The sequence below is a fragment of the Pleurodeles waltl genome, chromosome 3_1, assembly GCF_031143425.1.
Source record: "Pleurodeles waltl isolate 20211129_DDA chromosome 3_1, aPleWal1.hap1.20221129, whole genome shotgun sequence".
Taxonomy (NCBI): Eukaryota; Metazoa; Chordata; class Amphibia; order Caudata; family Salamandridae; genus Pleurodeles; species Pleurodeles waltl.
This window is the reverse complement of record NC_090440.1, coordinates 703,413,450-703,429,874: the sequence shown is the minus strand read 5'-3', so window position 1 is coordinate 703,429,874 and position 16,425 is coordinate 703,413,450. Positions and strand designations below refer to the sequence as shown.

The window sequence follows — 16,425 nt, the reverse complement described above, 5'->3', positions numbered from 1 at the left end:
CAGCAGGACACTCCAGCTAGTGGAGTTGCCCGCCCCCTCCGGCCAGGCCCCACTTTTGGCGGCAAGGCCGGAGAAAATAATGAGAATAACAAGGAGGAGTCACTGGCCAGTCAGGACAGCCCCTAAGGTGTCCTGAGCTGAGGTGACTAACTTTTAGAAATCCTCCATCTTGCAGATGGAGGATTCCCCCAATAGGGTTAGGATTGTGACCCCCTCCCCTTGGGAGGAGGCACAAAGAGGGTGTACCCACCCTCAGGGCTAGTAGCCATTGGCTACTAACCCCCCAGACCTAAACACGCCCTTAAATTTAGTATTTAAGGGCTACCCTGAACCCTAGAAAATTAGATTCCTGCAACTACAAGAAGAAGGACTGCCTAGCTGAAAACCCCTGCAGAGGAAGACCAGAAGACGACAACTGCCTTGGCTCCAGAAACTCACCGGCCTGTCTCCTGCCTTCCAAAGATCCTGCTCCAGCGACGCCTTCCAAAGGGACCAGCGACCTCGACATCCTCTGAGGACTGCCCCTGCTTCGAAAAGACAAGAAACTCCCGAGGACAGCGGACCTGCTCCAAGAAAAGCTGCAACTTTGTTTCCAGCAGCTTTAAAGAACCCTGCAAGCTCCCCGCAAGAAGCGTGAGACTTGCAACACTGCACCCGGCGACCCCGACTCGGCTGGTGGCGATCCAACACCTCAGGAGGGACCCCAGGACTACTCTGATACTGTGAGTACCAAAACCTGTCCCCCCTGAGCCCCCACAGCGCCGCCTGCAGAGGGAATCCCGAGGCTTCCCCTGACCGCGACTCTTTGAACCTAAAGTCCCGACGCCTGGGAGAGACCCTGCACCCGCAGCCCCCAGGACCTGAAGGACCGGACTTTCACTGGAGAAGTGACCCCCAGGAGTCCCTCTCCCTTGCCCAAGTGGAGGTTTCCCCGAGGAATCCCCCCCTTGCCTGCCTGCAGCGCTGAAGAGATCCCGAGATCTCTCATAGACTAACATTGCGAACCCGACGCTTGTTTCTACACTGCACCCGGCCGCCCCCGCGCCGCTGAGGGTGAAATTTCTGTGTGGACCTGTGTCCCCCCCGGTGCCCTACAAAACCCCCCTGGTCTGCCCTCCGAAGACGCGGGTACTTACCTGCAAGCAGACCGGAACCGGGGCACCCCCTTCTCTCCATTCTAGCCTATGTGTTTTGGGCACCACTTTGAACTCTGCACCTGACCGGCCCTGAGCTGCTGGTGTGGTGACTTTGGGGTTGCTCTGAACCCCCAACGGTGGGCTACCTTGGACCAAGGACTGAACCCTGTAAGTGTCCTACTTACCTGGTAAAACTAACAAAAACTTACCTCCCCCAGGAACTGTGAAAATTGCACTAAGTGTCCACTTTTAAAACAGCTATTTGTCAATAACTTGAAAAGTATACATGCAATTTTGATGATTTGAAGTTCCTAAAGTACTTACCTGCAATACCTTTCGAATGAGCTATTCCATGTAGAATTTGAACCTGTGGTTCTTAAAATAAACTAAGAAAAGATATTTTTCTATATAAAAACCTATTGGCTGGATTTGTCTCTGAGTGTGTGTACCTCATTTATTGTCTTGTGTATGTGCAACAAATGCTTAACACTACTCCTTGGATAAGCCTACTGCTCGACCACACTACCACAAAATAGAGCATTAGTATTATCTATTTTTACCACTATTTTACCTCTAAGGGGAACCCTTGGACTCTGTGCATGCTATTCCTTACTTTGAAATAGCACATACAGAGCCAACTTCCTACATATATGTTCTGAGATTTCAACCAAAGGGCAAGTTAAATCTGAACAAATAATGACCTAAGAGACTCAATGAGCTTGAATGTAATGGAGAAACCCTGCCACCTATGTTAAGTCTTTTCAAGCAGATTTTTATACTCAATCACTCTTTTGGAAATCTATTCGTCAAGGGCAGGGCATCAAAAAAAATTCCTTGCCCCAACTTTTCATATGGGTTTGTGCAAGGTACCAGTAATGGGTGAAAAAGGACGAGATTGTCTCTCACAGCCTGGAAAAAAGGCAAAAACTTACCTCCTCCCACAGTCATAAACGACCCAAAAAGTAATTTAGCACAAAACTTTATAATAAGGTCTGGCAGCCTCCTGCATCACTGGAGCTCAAGTCCCTCTGCCTTGGTGCACCACATCGTCACAACCTTCATACCCTCACTCACGGCCGACACCTTCTTTAGCAATTGTACCACCAAAACCATCCATCACAGAGTGTGGCAAACTCATTCCCCATAAATTCTTCTTGCATTTCACTCGTGTAGTGTAGGCGTGAGTCAATCATCTGTTGGTTATGCCAACCCAAGATGTATTTCAATTCACAGGTGAAACTTTGCAACCCAACTGCCAATCCAGCTATCCTTGCAGAATATTGTCAGTGCCATCAGGTTTTAAGATTCCGAGGAATGGTTTGTGGTCTGCCCTGAGAATGATTTTTGCACCACCAAATGCATGCCCAAAATTCAGAACCCCAGACTACTGCCAAAGCATCCTTTTCTGTTAAGACATGGGAGGCAAAGGCCACAGTTTTCTCCTTGCTGCCATGAAGCTGAGAAAGCACTGCATCCATATCTGTTGTCCAGGCATCTACAGTAACAGCAGTTTTCTTAATTATGACAAAAGGAGTTAAAATCCGTGCCTATTCTATTGACCTTTTGATGGTATCAGACACTTGTTATGCTTCTTTCCATCAGAAGGTAATAGTCCTTTATTCCACCTCCTCTACTGGGTCTTTATTTGTCCCTGTGCACTATTATTCACACAATAGCAAACTGCGCAAAACTCTTTTCACCACCATATTATGTTAATTAGTCGTAAAGCAAAAAATTAAGATGTGATCATGGAAAAAAACATAACTTACTCCTGCTCCTTTAGCACCTGTTATGATGCAACAGACGATGGCTGCAGAGAATATCTTGAACGGCAGACAAGAGAATTCAAACACGGAGTTATTTGGATTCATGATGAAGGTGGATTTGAAGGCAAATCTAAATAAGAATTACTAGTCATCCTTGAGAAATAGTGCAATTTCTTTTGTGTTTGGAAGAAGAAAAACAATCCATTACAATATTGTGGTTTAGACAATATAGGTCTACACAAAACATCAATTATCAGTGGCCTTCTTAGGAATTACAATCAGAGCCAGCTACCCCAGTGCCTTGAGTGGTTCAATCACGCAATGAGAGACAGGTTTGAGCATTTTTACCTTCTTTGTAACCATCAAAAAGCACATCCCTTGCCTTATGTCTAACAATAACAGTGTTTTAAAAACAATGTTATGCTTCTAGTATTTAACTGCTACCAACTTATTCTCAAACACATCTTAATTTTGGACAAGATCTCTGTAGGAAAGAAGCCTTTTTCTAGCATGGTTACCCCCACTTTTTGCATGTTTGTCAGTGTTTTTGAATGTGATCACTGAGATCCTGCTAACCAAGACCTCAGTGATTATGCGGTCTTCTTATAAAAATGGTTGCTATAACCTTTTTCTCCCTACATTTGGCATACTGGTCCCCCTCCAATGTAAGTCCCCCGTATATGGTACCCCGAGCATTAGGGTACCAGAGGATCCCCATGGGCTGCAGCATGTATTATGTCACCCATGGGGAGCCCATGCTAAATGTTCTGCAGGCCTGCCTCTGCAGTTTGAGTGAAAGTGTGCACGCACTCATCATTACAGGTCCCTGCACCAGGTCACTGTAAGTCAACCTATAGCAACCCCCCCTAGCCCAGAGTGCAAGTACCTGTGTGGGAGTGCCCTCACAAGTTTCGGTCCCATTTTTCCTGGACTTCTTTTATGCATGTGCTGAACACAGCTTGATGGAGCTGGACATAGGTAGTGACCTAACTCCAAACCTAGGCATGTTTGGTATCACACATGTCGGAATCATACCCAAATAATATTGCAAGTATTGATCCCATGCTCTCTGGGGGCTCCTTAGAAGACCCCCAGCATTGCTACCACCAGTCTTCTAGGGTTTTCTGGGCAGCCCAAGCTGATGCCACCCCTCAGACAGCCCTCCTACTGCTTGATCTGATCAAACTCAGGAAGTCAGAACAAAGGATTTCTTTTGGGAGAGGTAGCCTCCCACCTTTGGAAATAGGTGTGACTGGCTTGGGAGGGGTAGCCTCTCCAAACCATTGGTATGTTTTGAAGGGCAGCATGGTATGCTTTGAAGCCCCCATCCCCCCCCCCCCCCCCAAAGTCCCTGCTCTGGTGCAAAACTGGACAACGGAAAGGGGAGTGATAACTCCCCTGTCTATCATCACCCTAGGGGTGGTGCCCAGAGCTCTTCCAAAGGGTCCCTGGGTTCTGCTATCTTGAACCCAAGGTTAGCAGGAACCTCTGGGAGCATCTGAGGGGCCTGGCCGGGCAAGGCAGGTGACATCAGAGCCCCCTCCTGCTAGGTAGTCACCTGGCTAGCTGTCCAATCCCCGTTTCAGGGATCTTTAGGGTCTCTCTCTTGGGTGGGTCCTCAGATTCGGCTTGCAAGATTCCAGCAGTACTCTTCTGCAACCTCTACTTTGACTTCTAGCCACTGGAACTGCGACTGGACCCTCCAGGAACAGACAAGCTGCATCCACGAAGACTCTTCTTGCAACATTGTTTCCACAGCTCCTTCCAGCTTCTACAACATTTCCCCAGCTGTGCATCCTCGGAGGGCGGCAAGTCTTTAGTCTGCATGAGAAGGAAGAAGGAATCTCCCTTGAGTGAAGGAGTCACTCCCATGCATCCACAGGCACCTATTGCAACGACGAATTGCTGCATGGATCTCCTCTCATCCTGGGCTGCATGGATCCTGCATCATAGGTGGTGGTCCAGAGTAGTCCTCTTGGTCCTCTCTGCCAGCTGTCCAACTTTGGCAGAGGTAAGACCTTGCCTTCCCACGCAGGACAGTACCCCAGTGCACTGCACCGCTTGCAGCAGCCAAGGCTCTCCTCCCTGCGACACACAGCCCTCTGTGTGGCTTTCCTGTGGCGAGGGATCTCTTTCTGCAGTGCTGCATGGGCTCCTTCTGCAACTTCTGTGTCTCCATCCTGTTGGACTCCTGTGGGCTCTGTGTTGTGAGGGTCCCTTTCGCTTCCCCCCCCCGCGTTGAGCCCTCTTGGTCCCCGGCAGCAACATTTTTCCACCAACCGCCAATTTGCCTTTGCCAAGGCTTGTTGGTGGAAATCCTGCAGAGACACCAGCCTGCAATCTTCATCCCAGCGTGGGACATTATGCACCCCTCGGGAACTCTTCTCCGGCCCCAGGACTGGAGTGCTGACCTGATCTTCAACACTATCAACCAACTCCTGCAAGTACAGCTGGGTGGGTAGTAGCTCCTACTCCTCCTGGACACCACTCTTGGGACTTGGTCCCCTCTCTTCAGGAATCCACCACTGGTTTCTTGCAGTCTTGTCTGGGTGTCTTCTTTTTCTTCCTTTTGAGTGGTTTGGGGGAAATTCAACTGATTTACTCCTGCTTTTCTGGTCGCTGGAGGATACTGTGATACTTACCTCTGGTTTTCTAGTACTCCCAGTTCCCCTCTACACACTGCACTTACCAAGGTGGGGGTCTTGTGTTCGCATTCCATTTATTTTTATAAAACACCCAGACCTGGCAGGATTCATCCCTGTGAGAAATGCCACTTTAAATGTAAGGCAACTGACGCTACTGGTAGACACCACCTATTTATAGGGAGAAGGCAACTATTTTCCCTATCGACATCAAAACCGCATTTGACAGCGTGGAGTGGGGCTTTCTATATAGCGTCATGATGCATATGCACCTGGGTGGGGCTTCGTATCCAGGACTAGGTTATTATATATGGACCCATTAACCAGAGTCTGCACGAGCCAGACTATATCAGATAGCTACACATTGGAGCACAGGACAGGGTTGCTCCCTCATCTTTCTTAATGATACAAAGGGAGACATCAAAGGGGCCAAGGACATTCTAGAGAAATTTGGGTCCCTCTTGGGCCTGAAGGTCAACAGGCCAAAAAAAAAAATATATATATATATATTATAATAATAATAACACCTTTATTCCCTACCAGGTACAACAGAAGAAGGCCTCCAGTGCGAGCCTCGTGGGTGGGGGTGGGGGGTGTCTACATTTTTCATGCCCGGACTGATCTATTAGATGGGAATTGGGGCCTAGCAGTGAGAAACTGAAGACACATATGGATCTTTGCAAGACACTACCATTATCGGTAATGGGCCTTGTGGCGCTGCTGATGATGGGGACGCTCCCCTGCCATTTATCCTTTTTTTTTTTTTTGGGATGCTCCTGCTCTGGGCGCCCAGGTAACTTTCGGAAACTGAACTTCCTGATCATTGCCTTCCTTTGGGGCCCAGGCTCGAGGAGAGTGGCTGTCCACTTTACAACACCGGCTGACGCAGGCTGTCCCGGACTTCAAGGCATACTATTTAATGGCTCAACTACAACGGTATACGCAGTGGCTGGCGGGCAGACAAACTCCGGGGAAAGTGGTGGGCCCCTTAGTCTCGGACCTAGAAGCACTTACCAGAGTCTTGTAGATAACAGGCTGTCTCTTGTCAAAAGGGACTAGAGAGTTCAGTCATTCGGAGATTTTGGATCCAGTGTCTTAGGAGGACACATACTCAGATCCATTACTTGCCAGACTTAGCAATGAAAATGTTAAGGGTCTCACCACATGGACGACAACTGGGAGGAGGTGACAACTGCTGGAGCTGGTAGGGTGGGTGATCTGTTCTGGGAGACGGTGCTCCTCTTGTTCAAATAGTTTAGAGCAGACTGACATAGCAAAGCCACTTGTTTCACTTGGAGATAATGACGGCCTTCCGCAAGCACTGGAATTCGGGCTCTTCTGAGCCTCGACATCATAAATGCTGTCAATACCTAGCACTCTCTTCAGGTACCTATAAAGCAGTTACATGATCATTTTGAGCAGAGAGAGAAGACACACCCCAGCCTCTTAAGACACTGAGGGCCCAGTGGGAAGAGAATCTAGAAGCCTTAAGAACTACTGGGAAACTATTCTGGAGAAAGTCTGAAAGTCTCTAGTAATGCCAGGTTTAAAGTGATTAATATCCATGTGCTCCACAGTGTTTACTAGACCACGGGTGTATCAATAAGTATTTCCACTCAACGGATGCAGCTTGTATGGTTTGGTGGGAGCATAGCTCCACCACATGTTGTGGTTCTGCCCTTTGCTGCACACATTTTGGGAGGTCACACAAGCAGTTTCAAACGTCATTCAAAGGGAAGTCCCCAATGCTTGTTTCACTGGTTCCCCCAAAACTAAGGGAAAAAAAATAAGTTATTAGCAGGTTTCAGGACCTAGCGCTACTGTTAGCAAAATGTGAACATTTTCGACACTGGAAGGTTAGAGGTGGGGGAGAGGGTTTCTACTTGGTGCAGGGAATTTGGGAGATGGGCGAGTTATGAGGGGACTGTACTGTTGTGGGAGGCACGACGTTGAATAGGAACTACGGAAACTGCCCGCACTTGGGATGTGCTTGTGGGTAAGCCTGATGGACCCAGACCCTTTGTCACAGGGAGCCTCGTCTGGGCAGGCGGCTCCCTCACAGTTGAGGTGCCACTTATGCACACCTAGAATTTCGATGACACTTGCTACAAAATAATACACTAGACAGGAGAACTCATGCAATTTACAACATGAGAAAGGCAACTAGAGTAAAAGGCTTGGAAGATCTCACACTGCGTAGCTCTGACTCATACGGTGGATAGGGTAGGATGTTCAAGGGAATTGACATTGCTATAAGCACCTTGTTAATAATGGAGTCACCATTTTTGCAGTGATGACGACTCAAGGCAGTCTACATTGTAACTGTACTTTAATATGCTATAAAATCTATTAAAAAATAAAAAATAAAAACATTCTGGGATGGCTACTTCTTGCCCATCCACAACTACTGGCATTTTCTCGAACAGCTAATCACGTCTGCCTAAAGTGCAAAGTAACAAGGCCTTCAAGGCAGATGAGAAACTGATCAAGTGTTCCTAAATAATTTAGTAACATCTAGATCAATTAATGGTCTTGTACTACTCAGTCATTAGGTGCTTTAACCACTCTTCAAATTTTTTCTGACAACGCAATAGGGAAGCTAAGGTAAGTAAAAATGTATTTAAAAATGTATGTTTTATGCATGCTTACGGGTGAGAACGTGCTCACGTGTGAGATTGTGTATGAGTGAAAGTGAGTCAGGTATGAGTTTGAGTGATTCTTCAGTGTGAATGAGTAAGAGTGAGTGCATGTGTTATTCCGCCCCCGGAGTCTGTTGTAAATGGAAGAATTATGTTAAGTCTTGTGTCAGAGACCCATGGCAAAATACTGGAGCAAGCAAAGGTGAGGCAATTCACACCTGCATGACAGACACCTGTGACAAAATACTAGCACACTGAAGGGAACTCTTAGCACATGGGACACCCATGGAAAAACAATGGCATACTTGAGGAAATCTCTTGCGTAGGGTACCTGTGCCAAAATGATGATGCTAGCACATTGGAGGTAATCCTTAACATAAAGGAGAACAAACTTATAAAATGCTGCCTCTGAGATCCGGTGTGATTTTTGTGACATAAAAAGAACCGTGTAAGTGACAACATTTTGCCACTGGCATATTTTAGCTAACTTTTGATATAAAGGAGAACCCATGGCATATGGAAGCACCTATGACAAAATCCTGGCCCTGGCACATGCAGTAATTTTTTGACATATGGGGGGTACCGGTCATGTCCTCCCCAGTCCGCACAAGAACATGCCACACACAGAGAGCTTGTAGTCAACATCTACTCCTCAGCATAAAGCATTAAACTGACTCCTCGTTTTCCCGTAACCATAAATGACCACACCTTTACACCTCCGAGAATGATTGAGTAATCCCTTCATTGAGTCCGCCCTAATGCTCACAGTCCTAAGAAACTACAGCACCCACTGCACATTTTGAAGAAGAAAAAAACGAGTGGGGTCAACGTCTGGAGAGTTTAGTTTTTAATCGGCTTGCCACACCACAAAAGGATCTGAATTAACAAACGTATGTGAAAAGTATGCTTTAAAATGAAATGCACAATTTGACCCCATTCACTTCAAAATGTTCTGGTGGGTGGGAGGGTGCATATCCCCCTAGAAGAGGTGCGGCACACTCGCTTTACTAGTTCACTACAATTCAGGGCAAGTATTTGATAGATCAAGTCATTAACGTTTTGTAAGTGGTATCTAAAAGAGACATTTGTGTTGTGATATTTAACATGTAGTTATTATGGCACTTCTGTGGTCAATTACTGTGATGTCAGAATTCAGGTGGTGTGATATGACCTCCTGGAAAAAAATAAGGATCAAGGGTCATAAGATGTCATTAAGTTCAAGAAGTACGCGAGGTTATTTCTGCTACCCCATATCATTTTTGCGATTAGGTGTCCATGACAACCAATCCGCTTTATTTCGCCATATAAGGACACCGGCAACACATCCGACTCAAGCGGGAGAATAACGAATTTTGAAGCCAAAATGGCTTTACTATAGCCGTTTCCCGTCTGAAATTGACTACTTCAACAGATGTCAATGGGGACAATATATTACCCGGATTTGCTTTCCATAATATATCACTTTCCTGTTGTAAAATATTGGCATGTATGAGGATAGGTCTGCGTGATACATAAGCCAGCAACATTAGCACGCTCTTGTCATTAGATGAAGAAAAAAATAAAAGATTCTCGTATCCGCATTATCTTTAGAAGCTGTTAGCGACAACACAGTGACTTCCTCTACACTACCCTTTTCTGTTAATAACAGAAACCGAAACCTAGTACACGAACTACATAGCCTAATAGGAAACACAATGATCGGAACAAATAAGAAAAACACAAATCCTCAAACTGCGCAGTGAGAACCACGTGCATTTCTTGCTTCCTATCCACACTTAATAAAGGGGCTGAAACGTATGGCCATCAGATGACTGTACTCCACCGAAACACCTCCCTCCCGCCAACCCCTCCTCGCTTATGATCCCGCGTTTCTGCATAGAGTTAGTTCTTACTTACGGCCCCGATAGCCCCCTCAACATCCCTCCTCGCTCCCTGTGCCTCTCTCGTGAACCCAACCCCGGCGTCCCCGCCACAGGCCACCCCTGTATCTCCACACTCCGCCGAGACCATGCGACTCCAACCTCAGCAGCCAGAGCACTTCTTCCACTGCCTTGGCCTAACCCTTACCTTCCTTATCCGCCATGCCGCCCCCGCCGTGCCTCGGTCTCCGGGGGGCGGGACTGCCTTCCTCCAGCTTCGGTCTGTGCGGGCGGCCTCGGACGGGCGCGCTGCTGCCTCGGGTACCGGCGGCGGGAACCGCGCCGGGTGTACCTGCTGTTGCAACGTCCGAGCCCGGATATAAAGTGCGGATCGTGCCCGGTGCCCGAAAGCTGTGTGTCGTACAGTAAACACGGACCTGTGTGCCCGGATGTCAGGTGTCTCCACGGCGGCGGCGGCACTCTATCCCTCTCCGGTGCTCTATTGTCCGCAGCCCGCTCCCGCGCGTCGTTCAGGACACCTTCGCGCCAACCTAGAGCAATGATGACCCATCGTCCAATCGAAAACCAGGCTGTCACCCGAGGGGGCGGGCCGAGCGCGCTGAACGGGGCATGGCGGGTCTTGTGGTATCAGAAAGTAACTTCGCTCGGTCTAAGAGATGGAAGAAAGACTACAACTAAATTCTTGTAATTATTTTTCACAATTTTATTTTGTAGAGCCTCACAGTACGCACGAGTAGTTTGACGCCCATGCCGTGTTTTTATGCCAACACAATATGGTTGTCACTTTATGGCATCGGGCATTTGTGGCATTTGGGCGTCACGTGCCCAGTCCTGCGCTTTCATAGCTGCCAAGGTTTCAGATTGCTATGTGGGACATTTTCGTAATTTCAGAGTAATTATGAGTGACATTTCAACAAGTATTAGCGACACTTTCTCGCAAGCAAAATCAAGCAATGAAGAGGAGGGAAACAGCGCCGGGCACACGACAGCAAGAGGAGTCCTGACAAGTCCAGAACCGGAGTCAAACTGACTCTTGATTCTGGAATCTCACCAGCACTCTGATGTAATGTGGAATAGAGAACATCAGTGCTTTAAATGGAAAAATAGAAGTGCAGGTACTCTGTAATAGAGTACCTGCTTGTTTCTGAGAAGTGCCGGTACTCTTCAATTAAAAGTATTACGTTTTTCCTGAGATATGCCGGTACTCTCCCTCTCAAAATAAAAAAGTGCCGGTACTCAGTACCGGAGAGTACCGGCCCATTTAAAGCACTGGAGAACATAGAATATGGAACACAGAACAAAGTACGTGAGACATAAACCAAGTAACATATTACAGTGACTCAGTCTAACAAGCAATTTATCATGGCACATAGTTAGTCACATACGTGTTTACTTTTCATTTTTTTTTCTTTTCGATAACATTTTAAGTTTAATTATTAACCAAATTATATCTATTATTACACCGGCTTATACTCAGGTACTTACTGATGCATAATGCCTCCTCGTGGCAACTGAGCCAGGCTTCTGGCGCCATGGCCCGGTGGGCTGGGTTAAGGTCCCTCTCCTCGCCACAGCGTGATATGGTATCGCGCACTCGCAGTACTCATGCAACCTGCGGCCCACAGCCAGTGTTGCCAGATTTGTTAGAGCATTCTCTAGCCCAAAGCCAATGAAAAAGTACCCAAAGTAGCCCAATTTTGCTACTTTAACGAAGATGGGGCAGTGGCAGGCAGTAGATGGATATTTGTGGCTGGGCAGTCTTATAGAAGTGGTAAGCGCAGAATTTCTGCTCTTGCGAACTGGATACGTTCTCTCATTCTTGCAGGGGGCAACCCGTACAAGACAATTTTTTCCGCACCACTGGAAAAAATATAGCCCAATTGTGTGTGATCTAACCCAAACTGGCAACACTGCCTGCGGCTATTGTTACAATACCCACTCTGTTCGATCAATCTTGGTTTTTCTTTTGATTGTCGGGGAACATGGCGGCCAGTTGAGAGCTGTGGCCACGAGCTCTCCTGGTCGGAGGCGTACAGAGAATTCTGCAGGGTGACGCCGGCAATGTGAGGACACTAACCTTGGGCAGCTGAGGAGCCGAGGCGCTGTAGTTGGGCTTCCCTGAGGCAAGGACGGCAGCAAGGACGGCGTGTGCTCCGGCAGAGACGGACGAGGAGCTGTGCCAGAGACGCGCGTCGGGTCCCGGCGTGTGGGCGGAGGCTGCGAGGAGCGTGCGTCGTGGGAGACGCTGCTCATTCAGCTGCAGCCTCCGTGGAACAGTTGGTGCAGGACCTGGGCTTCCCCTAGAGGGAAAGTTCCACTGGAGCCTGGGCGAGGGGTCTGGCGGGAGCACAGGAGGTACACCGTGCATGTCGCCGGTTAAACATCACCCCAGAGGCCCCCAGGCAGCTGCCAACATACCGGGGGGTATAACAAAAGGTAAGCCCGGCTTCTTGGTGTCGGACCCTTGCTACTTCCCCTTTAATAACCTCTAGTAAAAAGAAAGGGGGTGAAAGTAGGGTGAAGGCTCATGGTTAGGGGATAAAGAGGCTGAGGTCTGGGACTGAAGGTACTTTTTTGGAGGCAGGTAATTTCACGGAGGAACATCAACCCGGTATAAAGCTCAAAAAAGATTTGTCCCATAAAGGAGGATCCTTACACGCTCTGACAAAGGGTGCTACTACGGCTTCCATTGTAAAATACCTTCAGGTCGGGCGAGTGTGGTATTGCCCCCACAAGACGTAGTTGATACCTCCTTGGTTTTAGGGGATCTTGGATTGGTGACCCAGGAGTCGGGGAGAGGCAATGATAACTTGCCTCGAGTGACGCAAGGACTTTCGGGACTAATGGAGGCTTCACCCCACCTATTAACTTCGGTCTCCCCTGAACCTAGCCCTTCGGTCTCCCCCATACGACATGGCCCGGCAGTAGAGGACCTTTTAGTCTCCCTGACAAAGGAGATCAGGGAGAAGTTTGAGATCTCTGAACAGAAACTAAAATCAGAGAAGTTTGCAAGGCCTTGGAAGGCAAGATCAATCTGTTAACAGAAAGGTTGGGTCGATTGGAAGTAGCAGTGCAAGAACAGGATAATCGGGTGCTGGCTAACAGCCAGGATATTTCACAACTGAAAATTGGAGAGAAGTAGAGAAGTCACTGCAATATAAGTTGGACATCTTGGAAAATAACATGAGGAGGAACAACATTAGGTTGCTGGGTGTCCCCGAGGGCATGGAAGGTGAAGATATCAAGGGGTATGTGATATCGTTGATTAGGGATGTTATTCCGAATTTAGCCCATTTAAATCTAGAGGAGGATGTTCAAAGAATCCATTGAGATCCCTTCAAGAGGAACCCCAGAAGAAAGGCCCCCAGGAAGATTCTAATAAAATTTGCCACATATTCTATTAAGGAGAAAATGTTGTCTGAAGCTCTCAAAGTAGGGAGCTTCCCTAAGGGGGACTTGTCTTTTCGCATACGATCAGATGTGTCTAAAGTGACTTTGGATAGGCAGTGGGAACTGGGGAATTATATGCAAGAGCTTAGGTCCCTAGGTGCCACAGTTCAGCTGAGGTTCCCGGCTGCCCTATGGATTATGTGGAGAAATAAAATGCATAACATCAGGGACCCTGTGGAGGTTCGGACTTTTATAGAGCAGATTAAGGCGTCACAATAGTATATGTAACACTCTGTCCAGTGGAGTGCTCAATGGGGATAACTGTATGGTTATCCTAGAGAAAGATGGGAGGGTTCCCCTGGGGTTGGGGGTGGGCTTGGGGATGGTTCCTTTTAGAGGTGATTGGGGGTTGGTTTTGCACTAGGTGTGGGAGCATGTGGGGAAAAAAGATAAAAATCTGATTGTCCTCAGAACTTGTTTAACCAGGCGTGGTAGGGGGGTTGGTTTTGCACTAGGTGTGGGAGCATGTGGGGAAAAAAGATAAAAATCAGATTGTCCTCAGAACTTGTTTATCCAGGCGTGGTAGGGGGGTTGGGCGCTCAGATTTCTTCTTTGATAATGGTTAACTATAAGGTTTCTCAGCTGAAGATTCTTTTGTGGAATGTCAATGGTTTGAGGGTGAAGGGGGGGAGGAGAAAGATTTTTGAGTTTTTGAGAATGGTTGATGAGGAGGTAGTTATTCTTCAGGAGACCCATCTGTTGCGAGATGTATGGGATACTTTACTTAAGCAAGTGAAATGGGCGAGTTACAGTGTAAGCACCAATCAATCCTGTGCAGTTAAAGGGGTGGCAATTCTTTTTAAAAAATCTATAAAGGTAAAGGTGGGTGATGTGCGAGTAGATCCAAAGGGTAGAGGGTTGTGGTGGAAGAGGGCCTGTTTGGGTGTTGGTTTACGATGGCAGGATATTATGGCCCTAACACAGATGATCCGGTACCATTTCAAGGTTGTGTAACTACCTACTTTCAGCTAAGCATCCAGTAGTGTTAAGAGGCGACCTCAACGTATTGTTGGACGCTATCTTGAATAAACTTACCCCCTGTGGAACGGTTAACTCTCCTAGAACACGGTCATGGGTGAGGCAGGCCATGATAGATCTTGGTCTCATAGATATTTGGCATTGGAAGGGGGGTGAAGGTTCTAGATTTACATTCCATAATAAGAAATATGGCCATAGATCCAGAATAGATTTTTTTTTAGTACATAAAAGTTTGTGTGTAAATGTTAATTATGTGGGCCATGCCCCAGCGCATCTTTCAGTTCATTCAGCAGTAAAATTACACCTTGGTTTTACAGTACAGCTTTCTAATTTTAGGTTGACGATAAATCGGGCGCTATTTTTAGATGACTTGATAATCAAAGCCTTAAAGAAGGACACAAGAGAATATTTTGCCCTAAACTATGGGTCAGCCACTTTACAGAATGTGTGGGACGCGTATAAGGCATATATTAGAAGCAGACTTACTAGTTTTGCGGCTTATAGGCGTTGAGAAGAAAAGGCAAAATTAAAAAGCTTTGAATCATCCATAGCTACTTTACAGGCGTTAATACATAACGCCCATCGGGATGAGAATAGGTGTCAATTGGGGAGTGTGGAGCTCCAATATGAAAAAGCACGTTCAGATTTGGATTTATTTCTAGAGACACAAAATAGGAAAAAATGGGATATTAGTTGGCACGCGCATTATGAGTATGAGAAAGGGTGCAGCAAGCTCTTAGCTTGGAAAGTCAAGTCAGATCACTCAAATAACTACATTTCATCAATTAGGTCAGACATTACAGGTCAGCTCTGCACAGAGGCAACAGAGATAGAAGCAGCTTTTGTCTCTTTTTTTCACTTTATACAGACGATCTCGGAAAGTCGGTAGAGCAGGTCAGAAAGTTTTTGAAGGAAATTCATCTTCCTGCTTTGGATGACTCGGCACGGCAGCTGCTAGGAGGTAAGATAGATGAGAGAGAATTGCTCGAAGTAGTAAAGGGATTGAGGAAAGGAAAGGCATCTGGCCCGATAATCTTCCGAATGAGTTGTATAAGATACTTAGGGAGGAGTTAGTCCCAATTCTGTTGGAACTGTTTAATTACGGGTTCCTCGAAGGCGTGCAGGTGCCAAAATCATGGGATGAAGCTATAATCTGTCTACTGTTGAAACCACATAGGGACCCAACTCAGTGTATGTCGTACCGACCCATTTCGCTACTTAATTCCGACTACAAGCTTTACACTGGGATCTTATCTAGGAGACATGGGAAAGTGGTGGGTAGATTGGTACATGCGGACCAGAAAGAATTTATTAAAGGTAGACAACTCCAGGAATTAGCTCATGACTTGTTGGGAGCGGTAGATCTGGCATTGAAGGAGAAGGCCCCTTTGGCAGTTTAGACTTTTGATGCAGCTAAGGCGTTTGACCAAGTTAATTGGTTTTTTTTTGCAGATTGTGATGGAATTTTATGGATTGGGGGATTTTATTAGAGCAATCAAGGAACTGTACAGATGCCCGACACGAGAATACTTATTAATGATAAGCTGTCACAAGAGTTTAGGATTAGGCGAGGTACTCGTCAGGGGTATCCATTGTCCCCTCTTCTTTTTGATTTGTATATCGAGCCTCTGGCAATACTGCTTAGGGCCAATACCAATATCGTTCCCTTCCAAAGCAGTGGGTGGGAAAAGAAAGTTGCATTATATGCAGATGATTTGATGATTTATACTAGAGATGTGACTGCTTCCCTTTCTACCATTAACCTGTTGATGGAAGAATTTGGTAGAATGTCAGGCTACTATGTAAATGCCAAGAAGACTGAGATTATGTGTTGGAATATGGCCTATGATTCCCCGCTAGTTAAGCAAGAGATAAGATATCTGGGAGTCCAGCTTACGGCTAATTTTAGCAAAGTGGCAAGGGTTAATTTCGAT

At 46.8% G+C, this 16,425-nt stretch overlaps 1 protein-coding gene across 1 annotated transcript in view; it reads right to left on the bottom strand.

The window, feature by feature from the left end:
• The window catches only part of RBBP4 (RB binding protein 4, chromatin remodeling factor), a 63,827-nt gene extending 53,209 nt beyond the window's left edge, over positions 1 to 10,618 (bottom strand). The window contains exon 1 of the mRNA XM_069223385.1: positions 10,251 to 10,618. Coding sequence (XP_069079486.1) covers positions 10,251 to 10,266 — 16 coding nt within the window. The 5' untranslated portion in view covers positions 10,267 to 10,618. The remainder of the gene's footprint in view (positions 1 to 10,250) is intronic.
• Positions 10,619 to 16,425: the final 5,807 nt, after the last annotated feature.